Here is a 24,683-nt window from a genome sequence, read left to right on the forward strand (position 1 = left end):
CAGCAGCCTTCTAGCCTGGTATCCAGCCCTGTAAGGGGGTACAGTGACCATTACAAAGTGGGCCAAAGTTGGCCAATGCTGGATACCAGGCTAGCAATGTTTCAGGTGTAAAAGTGTTATTGACAGTCGACAAGACACGAGACGAGCAGTCTCACTGTAAGCAACAATACCTAATAAACAAATAAATACCCTCACAAAATTACAACACACCACAATGGGACCATGGAAGGTATAGAGCATTTTCACTCACTTATCATATCAATGAATCAGGCAGGTACTGACCGCCATGTTGGGGTACTTTGTTTGCATTTCAATGAGCCGTAGCTCAAACGTACAGTGTTTTAAAACATTTATCCACAAGTTTATATGTTGTATTGTATTCTTCTGATATTCTTTTCTGTGAGCCAAGATGGTCAGAAGATCTCTAGATGTCTGAAAATGCTTGATCTATGACTCACTGAAATGCAAATAGCTGTGTCCTCCATTCTGATGTCCCTATAACGTCACATGAAAATGCTCTACAATCTATAAGGCCCTTTACTCCCAGGTCTTGTTGTCCTTGAGCATGTACTTTCTGTGTGGATCCTCCGCTCCATGGCCCTTGCCTGGTCCCATCTTGAAGCATCCCAGGTTGAACTCCTCCGACAACACATGGTAGAGTTTCACCTGCACCTTGGCACAACCTGTGTGGTGGGAACATAATTCTCCTTTCATCAGCAAACTCCACACTGATTCTAAAATCAAAAAGCACTTTTGACAAAAATAAGTAATGTAAGGTGTTACAAATGTCTCCCGTACCTGACATCTTGGCCACGGAGTAGTGCATGTCATAGAACTTGAGACAGAGACTGACGTAGTCGTGGAGGAATGGAACTCCAAAGCAGACAGGAGGGGGGTTGCGCACTGTAGGGAAGAAACAGCATAATACAGTTGTATAAAGTCTAGTTACCAGTAAAAATGGCGACAGGAAGGACAGCTAACATGAAAATGTTCTTAATCTCATTTGATGTCCTATATCAAAGTACATTGTACATAAAGCCAGAGTTGCACACAGTTCACCTGAGAAGTCTACAAGCTCTATTTAGGACATTTTGGGCAGCAATACTGCTGTCCTCTCGTTCACTGCGTGATTTTTAGGGGTTGGGCAATGTTCGCAGGTAACTGAATGAATGTCTTATTTGATTGTACTTTATCAATTATGCAAATAAGGTTTTAATCAACATTACATGTGTCCACCACTTCTTGCAAATATGGTGAATGTGGCTACCGTATGGAAAATATATAACTGCCAAAACAGTCTGATACAAATGTAAACTGATAGACCCTAAACAATACTTCCCATCAATCAATATCATATCAATGACTAATTCAACCACCTCTGACCACTTCTTCCTGCTATTTGGGCAAGTCTGACCTTTGCGGTTGTCTTCCAACTCACTGACTTCCTGCCACTCTACTGACAGTGTATTCAAATAACTACAGACACACACCAACACAAACAATAATTCGTAATATTATAGTTAATGTTTTTAATAAGTGAATTTTACAAATCATGAGCCCCTTTGTAAATGAAGACGCAATTCATGTGCATATTTATATGAAATGTCACATGAGGAATAAAACAGACTCTGAATCAAACAAACAGACACGCCAAAAACAAAGACTCCGTACATGTAGTCAATAATCACCTTCTGACACTTATTACTGTTTTTGTAAAGATGTCTGGAAGATACTATTATTTACGATACCTGAAAGTGTTTGATTGACAAGGATCTTCCCATCCAAGGAGAAAAGGATGGAGATGGCCAAGTCGTCTGGGTCATAGGTCACATTCAGGCAACCTGCAAAAGAAACAAGGCGGTCAGAGTCATAAACTAGGGGATACAAGATGAGTCAACTAGACGCAAAAAAGCTGTCGCCTGGCAGATGTTCGCAGTCCCGACATCTAGAAAACCTGTGTCTAAATTGGGCCATAGACACTCTGGTGATCGACCATTGTTTATGTGTGAACATGCAATAATGAAATACAATAGTACAACATCTTCAGCTTTTATAGCTTCTTCCTAGACATTCATCTTCAAGCAGCGACCATGAAGATGATGAATCTTTAGTAAGGTAGTGCAGTAGCTCTAAAACTTGTGGAATGAACACATACCAACCATTTGGATAGCTCTTTTCAAGCACTAGACATCTGTTATAAAGATGTAATCAACAGCAGCCATTATCTTAACTCACATTCTGTATCAATGGCATTAAGAATATCTTGTCACCAACCTGTATCATTGAGTCCAACTTTCTCCACCACAAGATCAGCACAGCAGCCACAGTTACGGACAGTGCAGTTACAGCCTGTGTCCTCTAGGGGCTCTCCTGGAGCAGACAATAGGGGGAGGAGTTAGAGACAAAAATCTAGAGATAATCTTAGATTGCGAGTACCGAGTACTCACTGTTCAAATAGAATATCATGACTGCAATATTGCTTTACAGTATGAGGTAGGATTCAGAAATCATTAGAAAATATATGTATAATACACTTCAGTACGTAATAAAACTAAAAATTATTGCAAACATGCATACAATGTACATGTATGATAACATTTTTATACTTGGCAATGAATTTATAGAAGACTCTGATACATAGGTACTGATACTCTATCGGTAATGTAAATTGAGAGATGTTTAATGATTGTGCTTTTTGCAGGTTGCTCTCACCACAAAGTCATTGCATCATTAACATATACATGTATACATGTATATGCTCTGTCTTGCCACTGTGTTACTATATCGGTTGTTTCAACTGCAAACTTAAAAACACTGTATAAACCCCTTTAGCCTCCCACCATGCAGCTAAGTCCCTACAAACTTAAATGAATAAAAAGAAATGGATGTGATATCAGAATATCTATGAAGAACCTTAAAAAGATGTCGATACCTACCCTTCTTCATTCGCAAAGGCTGACATTTCTTCAGACATTCCTTTTCAGTCTCAAACCTGTTCTTGTTACCTCCACATCCGCCATACTGAAACTTCTGACATGTCTTGGACTCCCCATCGTAGTAGAACCTGTAAGAACACACTAAGATTAGTAAGAGTTTCTGCTTGATCAATCATTACCTGTTTCCTGGAGTTTCTGTAGAAAAATACAATATGAGGGCATATGCAAGAGAGTTTGAGGATACTGGAAAGCTCTGAAGACTATTAAGGGCATTCCTGAGGGTGGATTAAGGTCAGACAAGTCAGCAGGGTCAGCACAAGGTCAATCTTTCAATTTTCCACAGAATCTGTTCCCAAGGGTAAGAGGGTATACGTACATGCTGAAAGTATGAGGGAACAGCGCCATTTCCTTGTTTAGAAAAAACAACTGACTATCAATAAAACCTGTAGATTTTAGTAGTGACCAGGGTTGTCTCCAGCTTGAAATTTGTTTCTGTTCCATTCAGTAGTGAAAATTTTTATTGAGTCCATTGAATACCAGCAGAACATGAAAAAGTTTTCGGCCATACTGTAAATCATCAAAGTAGCTGCAAAATGAGAAAATACATGCTGTAAATTGCAAAAATATATTTCGGAAAATGGATACTAATGTTGTAGAATGCCAAAGTCAATTTCAAAGTCAAAGACAGAGTCGAGGCAGGAAAAGAGTACCCCCCGGCCCCGACCTCCTACTTCCCCATCAATCTCGGGCCGGGGGCCGCGATGTTTATCTGTCGCACACCTTAGAACTCACTAAGTAACCATGTTTAAATAATAGTTGGGACATTGCAAAGAAGCAAGCAAAAAAAAATTAAATTGGAATTTGGAAGCCTGTGTTGTCAATTTTCTTTGTTGAATCTGAAATTTTATATTCTCATGTCATGAAGTTAAGATTTTTGGGACAGAGGGGGTGAATTTTTTTCAACAAGTGAATTTCCGTCTGGGGTTGGAGGGATGGGTCCTGGAGAAAGCCCATGTAGTGACTAACCTTTCATGAACAAAAATAACTACATGTACCTGTTAGAATACATGTCATTTTTTGTCTAATTTTTCTATATACTTTTACAAAATAAGAGCAAACAAAAAAATTATTGACTACATTGTACTTTGTAGAGACATTGAGTTCTACGGAGGTTTTGTGGCTCACTTTGTGAAGATGGCACGACAGGGTCCGATGTCAGGATCAAGTTTGCAGATGTCCTGGTCCACATGTACAGTCTCAACACTTCTCTTCACAACTGGGACAGCTTCTCTCTTCACAACTGAACCAAGACAAACAAATATTTTCTATTTGTGGTAAAAAAAAGTGCCATCTTTTACCTTGTTTTGTCGATTTTGAGCACAGATCAACAGGTACAATTGGTAAATAGAAATAACTATTAACAGGAAAGTGAAGATCTCATATCTAAAATTTCATAATGCCATAACCCTAGACTTATCATGTATTTTTGCGGTTGCTTTATGTTTGTGGGTAGTGACCTTTCCCCACGTGCACAAATTCATCATACCGTAAAAGTAAGCCTGTCTTCCATTGTTATATTGGTATTTTAAGTGAGTGAATAACAGTCCGATAACAACTAAATCAAAGACAGTCAGTAACCTCTGGATTTTCACTGTGACGTGAACTGTAAGTGCTGAGAGCTTAAATTAATTTATGTTACTTATCAACCTCTCTTGTACTTACGGAGATGTGCACAAGTTTTTTCACATTCCTCAACGGTTTCAAAGTTGTTGTCATTCCCACCACACCCTCCATAGATGAAGTCCTCACACTGCCTAGTCTGGCTGTTGTAGAACACCCGTGGAAAGGCAGCCTTGCAGTTTCCAACCTTCTTGGGTTGCTGACAGGGGCTGTCATCACGTGTAGCAAACTCGAACGGGAGATCATCTGTATAAATTTTGTGGGTAAATGTGAATTCTCATAGTCCTGCCATATTCAAAAAGTTTTATCAAGGCCTTTTCAATAAAGACTTGAACATGTGGTTATCTGATGAAGTATGTGGCTTCAGCACTGGAAAACCAGTGCTAAACTTTCTTCAGCACTGTAAAACTTTAGGCAGAGTGTCATCCTGTTTCAGATGGTAGAGCCTGGAACTGAAACAGGATGACATCAGCACTGGAAACTGATCATGAGTGCTGAGACAAGCTTCAGCACTGGACACCTGACAAATATTCCGCACTGCTCCGCCGCGCTTTCAGCATACTAGTAGGTATAAACCGATGTAGCTGAACTCCACTCAGCACTGGAAAACGAGTGCTGAGACAAGTTTCAGCACTGAAATTTCAGCACTGGAACACAGCCATTCAGCACTGGAAAATCAGTACTGAACTTTCTTCAGTGCTGATGCCGATACCCCCCCCCCCCGTTTATAAGCCCATTCACTACGCATGAGCAGTATCAAAGGTGAAGGCCCCTGAGACCTAAACAAAACCCCTCGGGGTGTTATTATGCAAATCTAGACAATGTCGAGACGAGAACTGTTTACAAGCCAGGGGCCTTCACCTTTGACACTGCACATGCGTAGTCGCAAACCATGAATGGGCTTATTCACCACTGTCTGGAATACCAGTGCGGAAGGTGTGGCTTTCGTTGACCTACCTTCCAAGCAGAGGAGGGGTTCTGACGTGTTTTTAGGCGTTTTTGTCGGGCTTTCTACTTTGTCATGTTTTTGTTGTCTCTTCAAACCCCTCTTGCGGCATTGTGCTTTGGAATCATAGGACATTGAACCAGATAGACCACGGGCTTTAGGCTACGGTATTTATGTTGGGTAACCGCCGCGGTACATGTTTTCGCTCAAATGCTCCCGAAGACAATTTCTCTCGTCGCTCACTCCGGAAATGCCCCCCCCTCATTAGCGGGGATGGTTTCTCCCGTCGTCCTTTGCTAATTACCTCTTACTTTCAAAGAAACACTAGGTAGGAAATCGGTGTTCTCAAAGAGCGTTACCACTTGAGGTGATTTCACTGAACGTCGTGGTGTAGCGGACCTTTTCGGTGCATTGTCGGGTATTTTGGGACTCAACTGACAACTTGAAGAGTTACAGCATATTAGCAAAAGCTAGACTACACAGCAGTCTGTTTGGATGTGAAGAACAGTTGGGTTTTCACTGTTTTTGTCTGATTTTCGTAGACGGAAATATACGATAGTTCTCGTGAAACCAAGGAGGGCAAATACTTGTGTTGGAAATATGTACCGCAGCTGCCGGCTGCAGCGTTTGTTGCCGCAGTGTTTTGGTACTCGCCGTTAGGGAGATCATCTTCCACGTTGTATTCTTGTAACTCAGTCTAATGTTACAAAGTCCTCCTCAAAGTACCTGAAATCGAAGTCGCTCCACACAAAGTCCACACGAAGTCATTATCGCCGGGTCGCACCCAGAAAAACAAAACACTCGGCGTGGGATGTATGCATATCAGAGTAATTAACACCTTGACGCGACTCACCCGCTATAATCATAGTACAATGAATACTTGTCCTATCCCCTCTCCTTCTATATAAAACCTCCTTGGTGAAACAGAATCAAGTTTTTGTTTGTTTTGTTTGAACCTTTGTATACGAACGGATCGGTCGTTCTAAAAATATTACGTGGCTATTATTTATCCGACTGTTGCAGCACTTTGGTAAATGAATTGCCGATACGAGGCTTGAAATTTTTCGAATCGTCTCATGATTGTGGGGAGGGTGGGGAAAAATATGCGACAACATGAGCTTCAGACGAGATGAAACGTCACAGGAATAAAACTTTGACGGGAACTGTGGTTCACAGGTCCAATTTTCCTCCCTCTGATTGGCTAGCCGTTATGTCATCATGTTTTGCAGCAGCGGCGTGCTGCGGCAGGAGCGGTACTGCTGGTAACCCAGTTAGCCGGAAATCGAGCAAATTCCGACAATATAAAATGCCGTATATTTTTGTTGTTAACAACTTTTAGGCCCGCAATCTTCTCTAGATTGGTAGTAGATGTCTCGTCGATGATAAATCATTTTAATGTTGTGAGCTGGATTACATAATTAAGCAGAAATTTGCGATATTTAAAACGTCCTTTCCCACCTATCTCGCCCCTACGGGGCTCGCCCAGACAGAGTTCGGCTTCGCCGAACATTGCCGAAAACCGGCTCTCCGAACCCCCCGCTCGTGCCTTCGGCACCGCTTCGGGTTTTGCTCGGAAGCTTGGCACGGGTGATCCCCGCGCCGAGTACTTCGTCACGATCGGAACTTCAGCAGCTATTCAACGACAATACCTTTGCCTACCGCCTGTGGATAGACAGACAGTGACACACAAATTTGTCTACGAGGAGATAAATACTGTAAATGCAGAAACGTTTGCAGTGGTTTTAACGTTTGCAGACCGTTTCACCGCGAACTTAAAACCACCGCGAATATAATAATTTTTCTGCACCAAGAGACCACGTCTAGCGGAAAAATACACGTTAAACAACGACAACAACAACAACAGTACTGTAGCAGTATGTGAGTATAACGTGAAATTGAAACCAGCGCGAAAACTCCATTTTCGCCTTCGCGCGAAATAAAAACCACGCGAACTTAACATAACATTAGACTCTACTCTACTCTACTCTAGATGCATTTACAGTAATCAAATTATAATCGTGTCGGAACGTTCTCTACATTTATTATATAAGAAGGCTTCAACGACCTAGGATCATGTCGTTAAGAACATAACGTTACATGTATGTATTGGCTTAATTCCCTACCTCGGATGAAGTTGACCTCAGCCGTACAGAGGCCAACAACGGCGACCATGAACCAAAACATTGTTGTTGTTCCGTCTTTCTGCTGCTGTTTTGGGTTACGGGAGCATAGTATCTGTACCATTTATGCAAATATTTCTTAATACATATGCAATATTATAACTTATTATAATTTGGTATAAAGAATATATTACAAATAGTGTAACGTTACAAACCTTAATGGAGAAAACATAGACAAACCATGGAGAAACCTTGAGGTTTATGGAGAATCCTAGAGATTCATGGAGAAACCTTGACATTCATGGAGAAACCTTGAGAAACCTTGAGATTCATGGAAAAACCTTGAGATTCATGGAGAAACCTTGAGATTCATGGAGAAAACTTGAGATTCATGGAGAATCCTTGAAAAACCTTGACATTCATGCAGAAACCTTGAGATTCATGGAGAAACCTTGAGATTCATGGAGAAACCTTGAGATTCATGGAGAAACCTTGAGAATCGTGGAGAAACCTTGAGATTCATGGAGAAACCTTGAGAAACCTTGAGATTCATGGAGAAACCTTGAGATTCATGGAGAAACCTTAAGATTCATGGAGAAACCTTGAGAATCGTGGAGAAACCTTGAGATTCATGGAGATTCATGGAGAAACCTTGAGATTCGCGGAGAAACCTTGTGATTCATGGAGAATCCTTGAGAAAACTTGAGATTCATGAAGAAACATTGAGATTCATGGAGAAACCTTGAGAAACCTTGAGATTCATGGAGAAACCTTGAGATTCATGGAGACACCTTAAGATTCATGGAGAAACCTTGAGAATCGTTGAGAAACCTTGAGATTCATGGAGAAACCTTGAGATTCGTGGAGAAACCTTGAGATTCATGGAGAATCCTTGAGAAACCTTGAGATTCATGAAGAAACCTTGAGATTCATGGACAAACCTTGAGATTCATGGAGAATCCTTGAGAAACCTTGACATTCATAGAGAAACCTTGAGATTCATGGAGAAACCTTGAGATTCATGGAGAAACCTTGAGATTCATAGAGAATCCTTGATAAACCTTGAGATTCATGGAGAAACCTTGAGAATCGTGGAGAATCTTTGAGAAACCTTGAGATTCATGGAGAAACCTTGAGAATCGTGGAGAAACCTTGAGAAACCTTGAGATTCATGGAGAAACCTTGAGATTCATGGAGAAACCTTGAGCTTCATGGAGAAACCTTGAGATTCGTGGAGAAACCTTGAGATTCACGGAGAATCCTTGGGAAAACTTGAGATTCGTGGAGAAACCTTGAGATTCGTGGAGAATCCTTGAGAAAACTTGAGATTCATGGAGAAACCTTGAGAAGCCTTAAGATTCATGGAGAATCCTTGAGATTCATGTAGAATCCTTGAGATTCATGGAGAAACCTTGAGATTCATGGAGAAACCTTAATATTCATGGAGAAACCTTGACATTCATGGAGAAACCTTGAGATTCATGGAGAAACCTTGAGATTCATGGAAAAACCTTGAGATTCATGGAGAAACCTTGAGAATCGTGGACAACTGACCTTGAGAAACCTTGAGATGCATGGAGAATCTTTGAGAAACCTTGAGATTCATGGAGAAACCTTGAGATTCATGGAGAAACCTTGAGATTCATGGAGAAACCTTGAGAATCGTTGAGAATCGTGGAGAAACCTTGAGATTCATCTAGAAACCTTGAGATTCGTGGAAAAACCTTGAGATTCATGGAGAATCCTTGAGAAACCTTGAGATTCATGGAGAAACCTTGAGATTCATGGAGAAGCCTTGAGAAACCTTGAGATTCGTGGAGAAACCTTGAGATTCGTGGAGAAACCTTGAGATTCGTGGAGAATCTTTGAGAAACCTTGAGATTCATGGAGAAACCTTGAGATTCGTGGAGAAACCTTGAGATTCGTGGAGAATCTTTGAGAAACCTTGAGATTCATGGAGAAACCTTGAGATTCATGGAGAAACCTTGAGATTCATGGAGAAACCTTGAGATTCATGGAGAAACCTTGAGATTCATGGAGAAACCTTGAGATTCATGGAGAAACGTTCAGAATCGTGGAGAAACCTTGAGAAACCTTGAGATTCATGGAGAAACCTTGAGAATCGTGGAGAATCGTGGAGAAACCTTGAGATTTATCTAGAAACCTTGAGATTCGTGGAGAAACCTTGAGATTCATGGAGAATCCTTGAGAAACCTTGAGATTCATGGAGAAACATTGAGATTCATGGAGAAACCTTGAGATTCATGGAGAAGCCTTGAGAAACCTTGAGATTAATGAAGAAACCTTGAGATTAATGGAGAAACCTTGAAATTCATGGAGAATCCTTGAGATTCAAAGAGAATCCTTGAGAAAACTTGAGATTCATGGAGAAACCTTGAGATTCGTGGAGAAACCTTAAGATTCATGGAGAATCTTTGAGAAACCTTGAGATTCATGGAGAAACCTTGAGATTCATGGAGAAACCTTGAGATTCATGGAGAAACGTTGAGAATCGTGGAGAAACCTTGAGAAACCTTGAGATTCATGGAGAAACCTTGAGATTCGTGGAGAAACCTTGAGATTCATGGAGAATCTTTGAGAAACCTTGAGATTCATGGAGAAACCTTGAGATTCATGGAGAAACCTTGAGATTCATGGAGAAACCTTGAGATTCATGGAGAAACGTTCAGAATCGTGGAGAAACCTTGAGAAACCTTGAGATTCATGGAGAAACCTTGAGATTCATGGAGAAACCTTGAGAATCGTGGAGAATCGTGGAGAAACCTTGAGATTCATCTAGAAACCTTGAGATTCGTGGAAAAACCTTGAGATTCATGGAGAATCCTTGAGAAACCTTGAGATTCATGGAGAAACATTGAGATTCATGGAGAAACCTTGAGATTCATAGAGAAGCCTTGAGAAAGCTTGAGATTCTTGGAGAAACCTTGAGATTCATGGAGAAACCGTGAGATTCATGGAGAAACGTTGAGATTCATGGAGAAACCTTGAGATTCAAGGGGAAACCTTGAGATTCATGGAGAATCCTTGAGAATTTTGGAGAAAACTTGAGAAACCTTGAGATTCATGGAGAAACCTTGAGATTCGTGGAGAATCTTTGAGAAACCTTGAGATTCATGGAGAAACCTTGAGATTCGTGGAGAAACCTTGAGATTCGTGGAGAATCTTTGAGAAACCTTGAGATTCATGGAGAAACCTTGAGATTCATGGAGAAACCTTGAGATTCATGGAGAAACCTTGACATTCATGGAGAAACCTTGAGATTCATGGAGAAACCTTGAGATTCATGGAGAAACGTTCAGAATCGTGGAAAAACCTTGAGAAACCTTGAGATTCATGGAGAAACCTTGAGAATCGTGGAGAATCGTGGAGAAACCTTGAGATTTATCTAGAAACCTTGAGATTCGTGGAGAAACCTTGAGATTCATGGAGAATCCTTGAGAAACCTTGAGATTCATGGAGAAACATTGAGATTCATGGAGAAACCTTGAGATTCATGGAGAAGCCTTGAGAAACCTTGAGATTCATGGAGAAACCTTGAGATTCATGGAGAAACCGTGAGATTCATGGAGAAACGTTGAGAATCGTGGAGAAACCTTGAGAAACGTTGAGATTCATGGAGAAACCTTGAGATTCGTGGAGAAACCTTAAGATTCATGGAGAATCTTTGAGAAACCTTGAGATTCATGGAGAAACCTTGAGATTCATGGAGAAACCTTGAGATTCATGGAGAAACGTTGAGAATCGTGGAGAAACCTTGAGAAACCTTGAGATTCATGGAGAAACCTTGAGATTCGTGAAGAAACCTTGAGATTCATGGAGAATCTTTGAGAAACCTTGAGATTCATGGAGAAACCTTGAGATTCATGGAGAAACCTTGAGATTCATGGAGAAACCTTGAGATTCATGGAGAAACGTTCAGAATCGTGGAGAAACCTTGAGAAACCTTGAGATTCATGGAGAAACCTTGAAATTCGTGGAGAAACCTTGAGATTCATAGAGAATCATTGAGAAACCTTGAGATTCATAGAGAATCCTTGAGAAACCTTGAGATTCATGGAGAAACCTTGAGATTCATGGGGAAACCTTGAGATTCATGGAGAAACGTTGAGAATCGTGGAGAAAACTTGAGAAACCTTGAGATTCATGGAGAAACCTTGAGATTCGTGGAGAAACCATGACAATCATGGAGAATCCTTGAGAAACCTTGAGATTCATGGAGAAACTTTGAGATTCATGGAGAAACCTTGAGATTCATGGAGAAGCCTTGAGAAACCTTGAGATTCTTGGAGAAACCTTGAGATTAATGAAGAAACCTTGAGATTCATGGAGAAACCTTGAAATTCATGGAGAATCCTTGAGATTCATAGAGAATCCTTGAGAAAACTTGAGATTCATGAAGAAACCTTGAGACTCATGGAGAAACGTTGAGATTCATGGAGAAACCTTGAGATTCATGGAGAAACCTTGAGAAACCTTGAGATTCATTGAGAAACCTTGAGAAACCTTGCAATTGAGATTCATGGAGAAACCTTGAGATTCATGGAGAAACCTTGAGATTCATGGAGAAACCTTGAGATTCATGGAGAAAGCTTGAGATTCATGGAGAAACCTTGAGATTCATGGAAAAACCTTGAGATTCATGGAGAAACCTTGAGAATCCTGGACAAACCTTGAGAAACCTTGAGATTCGTGGAGAATCTTTGAGAAACCTTGAGATTCATGGAGAAACCTTGAGATTCATGGACAAACCTTGAGATTCATGGAGAAACGTTGAGAATCGTTGAGAATCGTGGAGAAACCTTGAGATTCATCTAGAAACCTTGAGATTCGTGGAAAAACCTTGAGATTCATGGAGAATCCTTGAGAAACCTTGAGATTCATGGAGAAACCTTGAGATTCATGGAGAAGCCTTGAGAAAGCTTGAGATTCTTGGAGAAACCTTGAGATTCATGGAGAAACCGTGAGATTCATGGAGAAACGTTGAGATTCATGGAGAAACCTTGAGATTCATGGGGAAACCTTGAGATTCATAGAGAATCCTTGAGAATTTTGGAGAAAACTTGAGAAACCTTGAGATTCATGGAGAAACCTTGAGATTCGTGGAGAAACCTTGACATTCATGGAGAATCCTTGAGAAACCTTGAGATTCATGGAGAAACTTTGAGATTCATGGAGAAACCTTGAGATTCATGGAGAAGCCTTGAGAAACCTTGAGATTAATGAAGAAACCTTGAGATTAATGGAGAAACCTTGAAATTCATGGAGAATCCTTGAGATTCAAAGAGAATCCTTGAGAAAACTTGAGATTCATGGAGAAACCTTGAGACTCATGGAGAAACGTTGAGAATCGTGGAGAAACCTTGAGATTCATGGAGATTCATGGAGAAACCTTGAGATTCGCGGAGAAACCTTGTGATTCATGGAGAATCCTTGAGAAAACTTGAGATTCATGAAGAAACATTGAGATTCATGGAGAAACCTTGAGAAACCTTGAGATTCATGGAGAAACCTTGAGATTCATGGAGACACCTTAAGATTCATGGAGAAACCTTGAGAATCGTTGAGAAACCTTGAGATTCATGGAGAAACCTTGAGATTCGTGGAGAAACCTTGAGATTCATGGAGAATCCTTGAGAAACCTTGAGATTCATGAAGAAACCTTGAGATTCATGGACAAACCTTGAGATTCATGGAGAATCCTTGAGAAACCTTGACATTCATAGAGAAACCTTGAGATTCATGGAGAAACCTTGAGATTCATGGAGAAACCTTGAGATTCATAGAGAATCCTTGATAAACCTTGAGATTCATGGAGAAACCTTGAGAATCGTGGAGAATCTTTGAGAAACCTTGAGATTCATGGAGAAACCTTGAGAATCGTGGAGAAACCTTGAGAAACCTTGAGATTCATGGAGAAACCTTGAGATTCATGGAGAAACCTTGAGCTTCATGGAGAAACCTTGAGATTCGTGGAGAAACCTTGAGATTCACGGAGAATCCTTGGGAAAACTTGAGATTCGTGGAGAAACCTTGAGATTCGTGGAGAATCCTTGAGAAAACTTGAGATTCATGGAGAAACCTTGAGAAGCCTTAAGATTCATGGAGAATCCTTGAGATTCATGTAGAATCCTTGAGATTCATGGAGAAACCTTGAGATTCATGGAGAAACCTTAATATTCATGGAGAAACCTTGACATTCATGGAGAAACCTTGAGATTCATGGAGAAACCTTGAGATTCATGGAAAAACCTTGAGATTCATGGAGAAACCTTGAGAATCGTGGACAACTGACCTTGAGAAACCTTGAGATGCATGGAGAATCTTTGAGAAACCTTGAGATTCATGGAGAAACCTTGAGATTCATGGAGAAACCTTGAGATTCATGGAGAAACCTTGAGAATCGTTGAGAATCGTGGAGAAACCTTGAGATTCATCTAGAAACCTTGAGATTCGTGGAAAAACCTTGAGATTCATGGAGAATCCTTGAGAAACCTTGAGATTCATGGAGAAACCTTGAGATTCATGGAGAAGCCTTGAGAAACCTTGAGATTCGTGGAGAAACCTTGAGATTCGTGGAGAAACCTTGAGATTCGTGGAGAATCTTTGAGAAACCTTGAGATTCATGGAGAAACCTTGAGATTCGTGGAGAAACCTTGAGATTCGTGGAGAATCTTTGAGAAACCTTGAGATTCATGGAGAAACCTTGAGATTCATGGAGAAACCTTGAGATTCATGGAGAAACCTTGAGATTCATGGAGAAACCTTGAGATTCATGGAGAAACCTTGAGATTCATGGAGAAACGTTCAGAATCGTGGAGAAACCTTGAGAAACCTTGAGATTCATGGAGAAACCTTGAGAATCGTGGAGAATCGTGGAGAAACCTTGAGATTTATCTAGAAACCTTGAGATTCGTGGAGAAACCTTGAGATTCATGGAGAATCCTTGAGAAACCTTGAGATTCATGGAGAAACATTGAGATTCATGGAGAAACCTTGAGATTCATGGAGAAGCCTTGAGAAACCTTGAGATTAATGAAGAAACCTTGAGATTAATGGAGAAACCTTGAAATTCATGGAGAATCCTTGAGATTCAAAGAGAATCCTTGAGAAAACTTGAGATTCATGGAGAAACCTTGAGATTCGTGGAGAAACCTTAAGATTCATGGAGAATCTTTGAGAAACCTTGAGATTCATGGAGAAACCTTGAGATTCATGGAGAAACCTTGAGATTCATGGAGAAACGTTGAGAATCGTGGAGAAACCTTGAGAAACCTTGAGATTCATGGAGAAACCTTGAGATTCGTGGAGAAACCTTGAGATTCATGGAGAATCTTTGAGAAACCTTGAGATTCATGGAGAAACCTTGAGATTCATGGAGAAACCTTGAGATTCATGGAGAAACCTTGAGATTCATGGAGAAACGTTCAGAATCGTGGAGAAACCTTGAGAAACCTTGAGATTCATGGAGAAACCTTGAGATTCATGGAGAAACCTTGAGAATCGTGGAGAATCGTGGAGAAACCTTGAGATTCATCTAGAAACCTTGAGATTCGTGGAAAAACCTTGAGATTCATGGAGAATCCTTGAGAAACCTTGAGATTCATGGAGAAACATTGAGATTCATGGAGAAACCTTGAGATTCATAGAGAAGCCTTGAGAAAGCTTGAGATTCTTGGAGAAACCTTGAGATTCATGGAGAAACCGTGAGATTCATGGAGAAACGTTGAGATTCATGGAGAAACCTTGAGATTCAAGGGGAAACCTTGAGATTCATGGAGAATCCTTGAGAATTTTGGAGAAAACTTGAGAAACCTTGAGATTCATGGAGAAACCTTGAGATTCGTGGAGAATCTTTGAGAAACCTTGAGATTCATGGAGAAACCTTGAGATTCGTGGAGAAACCTTGAGATTCGTGGAGAATCTTTGAGAAACCTTGAGATTCATGGAGAAACCTTGAGATTCATGGAGAAACCTTGAGATTCATGGAGAAACCTTGACATTCATGGAGAAACCTTGAGATTCATGGAGAAACCTTGAGATTCATGGAGAAACGTTCAGAATCGTGGAAAAACCTTGAGAAACCTTGAGATTCATGGAGAAACCTTGAGAATCGTGGAGAATCGTGGAGAAACCTTGAGATTTATCTAGAAACCTTGAGATTCGTGGAGAAACCTTGAGATTCATGGAGAATCCTTGAGAAACCTTGAGATTCATGGAGAAACATTGAGATTCATGGAGAAACCTTGAGATTCATGGAGAAGCCTTGAGAAACCTTGAGATTCATGGAGAAACCTTGAGATTCATGGAGAAACCGTGAGATTCATGGAGAAACGTTGAGAATCGTGGAGAAACCTTGAGAAACCTTGAGATTCATGGAGAAACCTTGAGATTCGTGGAGAAACCTTAAGATTCATGGAGAATCTTTGAGAAACCTTGAGATTCATGGAGAAACCTTGAGATTCATGGAGAAACCTTGAGATTCATGGAGAAACGTTGAGAATCGTGGAGAAACCTTGAGAAACCTTGAGATTCATGGAGAAACCTTGAGATTCGTGAAGAAACCTTGAGATTCATGGAGAATCTTTGAGAAACCTTGAGATTCATGGAGAAACCTTGAGATTCATGGAGAAACCTTGAGATTCATGGAGAAACCTTGAGATTCATGGAGAAACGTTCAGAATCGTGGAGAAACCTTGAGAAACCTTGAGATTCATGGAGAAACCTTGAAATTCGTGGAGAAACCTTGAGATTCATAGAGAATCATTGAGAAACCTTGAGATTCATAGAGAATCCTTGAGAAACCTTGAGATTCATGGAGAAACCTTGAGATTCATGGGGAAACCTTGAGATTCATGGAGAAACGTTGAGAATCGTGGAGAAAACTTGAGAAACCTTGAGATTCATGGAGAAACCTTGAGATTCGTGGAGAAACCATGACATTCATGGAGAATCCTTGAGAAACCTTGAGATTCATGGAGAAACTTTGAGATTCATGGAGAAACCTTGAGATTCATGGAGAAGCCTTGAGAAACCTTGAGATTCTTGGAGAAACCTTGAGATTAATGAAGAAACCTTGAGATTCATGGAGAAACCTTGAAATTCATGGAGAATCCTTGAGATTCATAGAGAATCCTTGAGAAAACTTGAGATTCATGAAGAAACCTTGAGACTCATGGAGAAACGTTGAGATTCATGGAGAAACCTTGAGATTCATGGAGAAACCTTGAGAAACCTTGAGATTCATTGAGAAACCTTGAGAAACCTTGCAATTGAGATTCATGGAGAAACCTTGAGATTCATGGAGAAACCTTGAGATTCATGGAGAAACCTTGAGATTCATGGAGAAAGCTTGAGATTCATGGAGAAACCTTGAGATTCATGGAAAAACCTTGAGATTCATGGAGAAACCTTGAGAATCCTGGACAAACCTTGAGAAACCTTGAGATTCGTGGAGAATCTTTGAGAAACCTTGAGATTCATGGAGAAACCTTGAGATTCATGGACAAACCTTGAGATTCATGGAGAAACGTTGAGAATCGTTGAGAATCGTGGAGAAACCTTGAGATTCATCTAGAAACCTTGAGATTCGTGGAAAAACCTTGAGATTCATGGAGAATCCTTGAGAAACCTTGAGATTCATGGAGAAACCTTGAGATTCATGGAGAAGCCTTGAGAAAGCTTGAGATTCTTGGAGAAACCTTGAGATTCATGGAGAAACCGTGAGATTCATGGAGAAACGTTGAGATTCATGGAGAAACCTTGAGATTCATGGGGAAACCTTGAGATTCATAGAGAATCCTTGAGAATTTTGGAGAAAACTTGAGAAACCTTGAGATTCATGGAGAAACCTTGAGATTCGTGGAGAAACCTTGACATTCATGGAGAATCCTTGAGAAACCTTGAGATTCATGGAGAAACTTTGAGATTCATGGAGAAACCTTGAGATTCATGGAGAAGCCTTGAGAAACCTTGAGATTAATGAAGAAACCTTGAGATTAATGGAGAAACCTTGAAATTCATGGAGAATCCTTGAGATTCAAAGAGAATCCTTGAGAAAACTTGAGATTCATGGAGAAACCTTGAGACTCATGGAGAAACGTTGAGATTCATGGAGAAACCTGGAGAAACCTGGAGAAACCTTGAGATTCATGGAGAAACCTTGAGATTCATGGAGAAACCTTGAGATTCATGGAGAAAGCTTGAGAAACCTTGAGATTCATTGAGAAACCTTGAGAAACCTTGAGATTCATGGAGAAACCTTGAGATTCATGGAGAAACCTTGAGATTAATGGAGAAACCTAGAGAATCGTGGAGAAATCTGGAGAACCGTGGAGAAACACGGAGAATCGTGGAGGAACCTTGAGAAACCTTGAGATTCATGGAGAAACCTTGAGATTTATGGAGACACCTTGAGATTCATGGAGAATCATGGACAAACATTGAGAACCATTAAGATTCATGGAAAAACCTTGAGATTCATGGAGAAACCTTTAGAAACCTTGAGCTTCATTGCCAAAACCTTGAAATTCATGGAGATACCTTGAGATTCATGGAGATACATTGAGGTTAAAGGAGAAACCTTGCTATTCACGGAGAAACCTTGAGATTCATGGAGAAACCTTGAGAAACCTTGAGCTTCATTGACAAAACCTTGAAGTTCATGGAGATACCTTGAGATTCATGGAGATACATTGCAAGGTTCATGGGGAAACCTTGCCATTCACGGAGAAGCCTTGAGATTCATGGAGAATCATGAAGAAACCTTGAGATTCCTGGAGATACCTTGAAATTTATGAAGAATTTTTGAGATTTCTGGACAAATCTTGAGATTTCTGGAGAAACCTTGAGATTCCCGGAGAAAACTTGAGATTCATGGAGAAACCTTGAGAACCATAGAGAGACATTGAGATTCAACGCTGAACCTTGAGAATCAAAGAGAAACCTTTAGATTCGTGGAGAAACCTTGAGATTCAAGGAGAAACCTTGAGAATCATGGAGAAACATTGACAATGATTGACAAACCTTGAGAATCCTTTAGAAACCTTGCGAATCATGGAGAAACCTTGAAAGGAGAACCTTGAGATTCATGGAGAATCTGTCAGATTCATGGAGAAACATTGAGATTCATGGCGAAATATTGAGAACCGTGACCTTGAGATTCATGGAGATACGTTGAGATTCTTGGAGAAACCTTGAAATTCATGGAAAAACCTTGATCGATGAGATTTAAGGAAAAACCTTGAGATTCAAGGAGAAACCTTGAGATTCATGTTGAATCATTTAGAAAAATACAGATTATATTTATCCCTTCCTATGGCCACCGCCTCATTTTCAAGTGTGTTTTGCGGTCGGATTTCGCGGAAATGTTGGCTTCTGTAGTACACATTATGACGAAAATTTGTACATGGTGTAACGTTATACACAAAGTACAGCGATAACGGCAAACGTAATTTTTGTAGGATATTTCTGTCAACGAGAATTGAACCTGGCGGGGGTCATGCTGTCTAAAATGAAGAAAAAAACAAACAGCAACATCCATCCATGTAGTACACTGTATTTGAACACCTCGACCTGGAAACATGCTGTGAGTGGAATCATCTGCATGCATATGGTGACCACCTGTCCATCGTGGCCGTTTTGCTCGGTCCCCCGGTGGTGGCTTTGGGCAGGTTTGACTGTACTTGGACGTGTCGATCTCAAAAAAAGACGACAAGGAAATTGATGCTTACAGAAAAAAAAACACTTGTCCTTTTACTTGTCATCTGTATATGCTACCATACGACGAATTTCCAGTCTCACCGAGGGCACAAGGGCTGATACTAAAGACCTGACACAGGGTGGACGGGACTCCATTATTGTCAGGAAATAAGCCAAAATCCATATGTCATCATTTCTATCGCATGATAAAATTACACAAAACATGTCTACCTCAGCACATTTACCCTCTTACTTTACTTTGTTAGTATTGTAAGGCCACAGTCATACCTGAAAAGCTTTAGAATAAAGGAATTGCGCAAAGGTATTCAATTTTCAAAGTCAATCCTGACATCGCCAACAAGGCTATGCTGACCCAGGATAGTGTGTCACGATGTTCCTACAGCCAACTATAAATCAGAGCAACACAGCGATAAGCAGAAATTGGTCAATAGTCAAATAAGTGTGGGCAAGATCGGTAAGAAATTCTCAAAATAGGTTACATACATTAAAACCCCCGAAGTGTAGGGGTGATATAAATTCTCATCCAAGCCGAGGTGTCATATTCATTAGGGATAGATGATAACACTCGCCGCACACGCGCTACCACCCAAACTGATCTCCATGTTTCTCCATTAATCTCCATGTTTCTCCATGGATCTTAACGAATCTCCGGCTTTCTCAATAGACTCTAACGAATTCTTCATTAATCTTCAGCATTTTCACCATGCTTCGGAATGAATCTCCATGAATGTCATGGTTTCTCCATGATTATCAAGGTTTTTCAATAAATCTCAAGGTTTCTCCATGATTGCCAAGGTTTCTCCACAAATTACAAAGTTTCTCCACGAATGTCAACTGAAGGTTTCTCCATTAATCTTAAGGTTTCTCTTTGGTTCTCAATGATTCTCTATGGTTCTCAGGGTTTCTCCATGAACCTCAAGATTTCTCCATGAATATCAAGGTTTCTCCATGAATCTCAAGGTTTCTCCATGGTTCTCAAGGTTTATCTATTCATCTCAAGGTTTCTCCATCATTCTCAATGTGTTTCTCCATGATTATCAAGTATTTCTCCTTGAATCTCAATGTTTCTCCATGAATCTTAGGGTTTCTCCATGTATCTCAACGTTTCTCAAGGTTTCTCCATGAATCTCAAGGTTTCTCCATGAATCTCAAGGTTTCTCCATGAATCTCAAGGTTTCTCCAGGTTTCTCCACGAATATCAAGGTTTCTCCATGAATCTCCATGAATCTCAAGGTTTCTCCATTAATCTCAAGGTTTCTCCATGAATCTCAAGGTTTCTCCATGAATCTCAAGGTTTCTCAAGGTTTCTCCATGAATCTCAAGGTTTCTCCATGAATCTCAAGGTTTCTCAATGTTTCTCCATGAATCTCAAGGTTTCTCCATGAATCTCAAGGTTTCTCCATGAATCTCAAGGTTTCTCCATGAATCTCAAAGTTTCTCAAGGATTCTCCATGAATCTCAAGGTTTCTCAAGGTTTCTCCACGAATCTCAAGGTTTCTCCATAAATCTCAAGGTTTCTCAAGGTTTCTCCATGAATCTCAAGGTTTCTCAAGGTTTCTCCATGAATCTCAAGGTTTCTCAATGAATCTCAAGGTTTCTCCATGAATCTCAAGATTTCTCAAGGTTTCTTAAGGTATCTCCATGAATCTCAAGGTTTCTCCATGAATCTCAAGGTTTCTCCATGAATGTCAAGGTTTCTCAAGGTTTCTCCACGAATCTCAAGGTTTCTCCATGAATCTCCATGATTCTCAAGGTTTCTCCATGAATCTCAAGGTTTCTCCATAAATCTCAAGGTTTCTCCATGAATCTCAAGGTTTCTCCATGAATCTCAAGGTTTCTCCAGGTTTCTCCACGAATATCAAGGTTTCTCCATGAATCTCCATGAATGTCAAGGTTTCTCCATGAATCTCCATGAATGTCAAGGTTTCTCCATGAATGTCAAGGTTTCTCCATGAATGTCAAGGTTTCTCTATGAATGTCAAGGTTTCTCCATGAATCTCAAGGTTTCTCCATGAGTCTCAAGGTTTCTCCATGAATCTCAAGGTTTCTCCATGAATCTCAAGGATTCTCCATGAATCTCAAGATTTCTCCATGAATCTCAAGGTCTCTCCATGAATCTGAAGTTTTCTCCATGAATCTCAAGGTTTCTGAAGGTTTCTCCACGAATGTCAAGGTTTCTCCATGAATCTCCATGATTCTCAAGGTTTCTCCATGAATCTCAAGTTTTCTCCATGAATCTCAAGGTTTCTTCATGAATCTCAAGGTTTCTCCATGAATTTCAAGGTTTCTCCATGAATGTCAAGGTTTCTCCATGAATCTCAAGGTTTCTCCATGAATCTCAAGGTTTCTCCATGAATCTCAAGGTTTCTCCATGAATCTCAAGGTTTCTCCATGAATCTCAAGGTTTCTCCGTGAGTCTCAAGGTTTCTCCATGATTCAAAAGGTTTCTCCATGAATCTCAAGGTTTCTCCATGAATCTCAAGGTTTCTCCATGAATCTCAAGGTTTCTCCATGAATCTCAAGGTTTCTCCATGAATCTCAAGATTTCTCAAGGTTTCTTAAGGTATCTCCATGAATCTCAAGGTTTCTCCATGAATCTCAAGGTTTCTCCATGAATCTCAAGGTTTCTCCAGGTTTCTCCACGAATCTCAAGGTTTCTCCATGAATCTCCATGATTCTCAAGGTTTCTCCATGAATCTCAAGGTTTCTCCATAAATCTCAAGGATTCTCCATGAATCTCAAGGTTTCTCCATGAATCTCAAGGTCTCTCCAGGTTCCTCCACGAATATCAAGGTTTCTCCATGAATCTCCATGAATCTCAAGGTTTCTCCATGAATCTCAAGGTTTCTCCATGAATCTCAAGGTTTCTCCATGAATCTCAAGGTTTCTCAAGGTTTCTCCATGAATCTCAAGGTTTCTCCATGAATCTCAAGGTTTCTCAAGGTTTCTCCATGAATCTCAAGGTTTCTCCATGAATCTCAAGGTTTTTCCATGAATCTCAAGGTTTCTCCATGAATCTTAAGGTTTCTCCATGAATCTCAAGGTTTCTCAACGTTTCTCCATGAATCTCAAGGTTTCTCAAGGTTTCTCCACGAATCTCAAGGTTTCTCCATAAATCTCAAGGTTTCTCAAGGTTTCTCCATGAATCTCAAGGTTTCTCAAGGTTTCTCCATGAATCTCAAGGTTTCTCAATGAATCTCAAGGTTTCTCCATGAATCTCAAGATTTCTCAAGGTTTCTTAAGGTATCTCCGTGAATCTCAAGGTTTCTCCATGAATCTCAAGGTTTCTCCATGAATCTCAAGGTTTCTCAAGGTTTCTCCACGAATCTCAAGGTTTCTCCATGAATCTCCATGATTCTCAAGGTTTCTCCATGAATCTCAAGGTTTCTCCATAAATCTCAAGGTTTCTCCATGAATCTCAAGGTTTCTCCATAAATCTCAAGGTTTCTCAAGGTTTCTCCATGAATCTCAAGGTTTCTCCATGAATCTCAAGGTTCCTCCATGAATCTCAAGATTTTTCAAGGTTTCTTAAGGTATCTCCATGAATCTCAAGGTTTCTCCATGAATCTCAAGGTTTCTCCATGAATCTCAAGGTTTCTCAAGGTTTCTCCACGAATCTCAAGGTTTCTCCATGAATCTCCATGATTCTCAAGGTTTCTCCATGAATCTCAAGGTTTCTCCATAAATCTCAAGGTTTCTCCATGAATCTCAAGGTTTCTCCATGAATCTCAAGGTCTCTCCAGGTTTCTCCACGAATATCAAGGTTTCTCCATGAATCTCCATGAATCTCAAGGTTTCTCCATGAATCTCAAGGTTTCTCCATGAATCTCAAGGTTTCTCCATGAATCTCAAGGTTTCTCCATGAATCTCAAGGTTTCTCCATGAATCTCAAGGTTTCTCCATGAATCTCAAGGTTTCTCAATGTTTCTCCATGAATCTCAAGGTTTCTCCATGAATCTCAAGGTTTTTCCATGAATGTCAAGGTTTCTCCATGAATCTCAAGGTTTCTCCATGAATCTCAAGGTTTCTCAAGGATTCTCCATGAATCTCAAGGTTTCTCAAGGTTTCTCCACGAATCTCAAGGTTTCTCCATAAATCTCAAGGTTTCTCAAGGTTTCTCCATGAATCTCAAGGTTTCTCAAGGTTTCTCCATGAATCTCAAGGTTTCTCAATGAATCTCAAGGTTTCTCCATGAATCTCAAGATTTCTCAAGGTTTATTAAGGTATCTCCATGAATCTCAAGGTTTCTCCATGAATCTCAAGGTTTCTCCATGAATGTCAAGGTTTCTCAAGGTTTCTCCACGAATCTCAAGGTTTCTCCATGAATCTCCATGATTCTCAAGGTTTCTCCATGAATCTTAAGGTTTCTCCATAAATATCAAGGTTTCTCCATGAATCTCAAGGTTTCTCCATGAATCTCAAGGTTTCTCCAGGTTTCTCCACGAATATCAAGGTTTCTCCATGAATCTCCATGAATGTCAAGGTTTCTCCATGAATGTCAAGGTTTCTCCATGAATGTCAAGGTTTCTCCATGAATCTCAAGGTTTCTCCATGAGTCTCAAGGTTTCTCCATGAATCTCAAGGTTTCTCCATGAATCTCAAGGATTCTCCATGAATCTCAAGGTTTCTCCATGAATCTCAAGGTTTCTCCATGAATCTCAAGGTTTCTCCATGAATCTCAAGGTTTCTCAAGGTTTCTTCATGAATCTCAAGGTTTCTCCATGAATCTCCATGATTCTCAAGGTTTCTCCATGAATCTCAAGGTTTCTCCATGAATCTCAAGGTTTCTCAAGGTTTCTCCATGAATTTCAAGGTTTGTCCAAGATTCTCAAGGTTTCTCCACGAATCTCAAGGTTTGTCCACGAATCTCAAGGTTTCTCCATGAATCTCAAGGTTTCTCCACGAATCTCAAGGTTTGTCCACGAATCTCAAGGTTTCTCCATGAATCTCAAGGTTTCTCCATGAATCTCTAGGTTTCTCAAGGTTTCGTTATGAATCTCAAGGTTTCGTTATGAATCTCAATGTTTCTCCATGAATCTCAAGGTTTCTTCATGGTTTCTTCATGATTCAAAAGGTTGTTGACGGTTAATATATACTATCATTACAATTAGGAAGATAAATATTTGCATATGTATTAGTGTTTAATTTGCATAAATGGTACAGATACTATGCTCCCGTAACCCTGTTTTGTCGCCATCTTGCTTCCTGCCGTCGTATCTGGGCTATACTATCTTAGTTGAGGGGAGATATGGAAGAGTGCAT

The 24,683-nt window shown here is 40.2% G+C and overlaps 1 protein-coding gene across 4 annotated transcripts; it reads right to left on the reverse strand.

Annotated features, from left to right (window-relative positions):
- Positions 1–374: 374 nt before the first annotated feature.
- On the reverse strand, positions 375–24,683 carry LOC136427504 (uncharacterized). Of its 4 annotated transcripts, none has more exons than XM_066416401.1 (9): positions 24,604–24,683; positions 7,686–7,770; positions 4,656–4,862; positions 4,122–4,239; positions 2,937–3,064; positions 2,275–2,370; positions 1,749–1,841; positions 799–903; positions 375–683 (listed from the first exon to the last, which is right to left on the reverse strand). In XM_066416401.1, the coding sequence occupies exons 1-9, from the start codon at positions 24,616–24,618 to the stop codon at positions 538–540; spliced, it is 993 nt and encodes a 330-aa protein (XP_066272498.1). In that variant the 5' UTR covers positions 24,619–24,683; the 3' UTR covers positions 375–537. The 4 variants fall into 4 exon arrangements, with proteins under 4 accessions (XP_066272498.1, XP_066272496.1, XP_066272499.1 ...); XM_066416399.1 differs by having other exon boundaries at positions 4,122–4,236; positions 4,644–4,862; XM_066416402.1 differs by having other exon boundaries at positions 4,122–4,236; positions 4,659–4,862; positions 24,604–24,681.

This window comes from Branchiostoma lanceolatum, chromosome 2 (genome assembly GCF_035083965.1).
Source record: "Branchiostoma lanceolatum isolate klBraLanc5 chromosome 2, klBraLanc5.hap2, whole genome shotgun sequence".
Taxonomy (NCBI): Eukaryota; Metazoa; Chordata; class Leptocardii; order Amphioxiformes; family Branchiostomatidae; genus Branchiostoma; species Branchiostoma lanceolatum.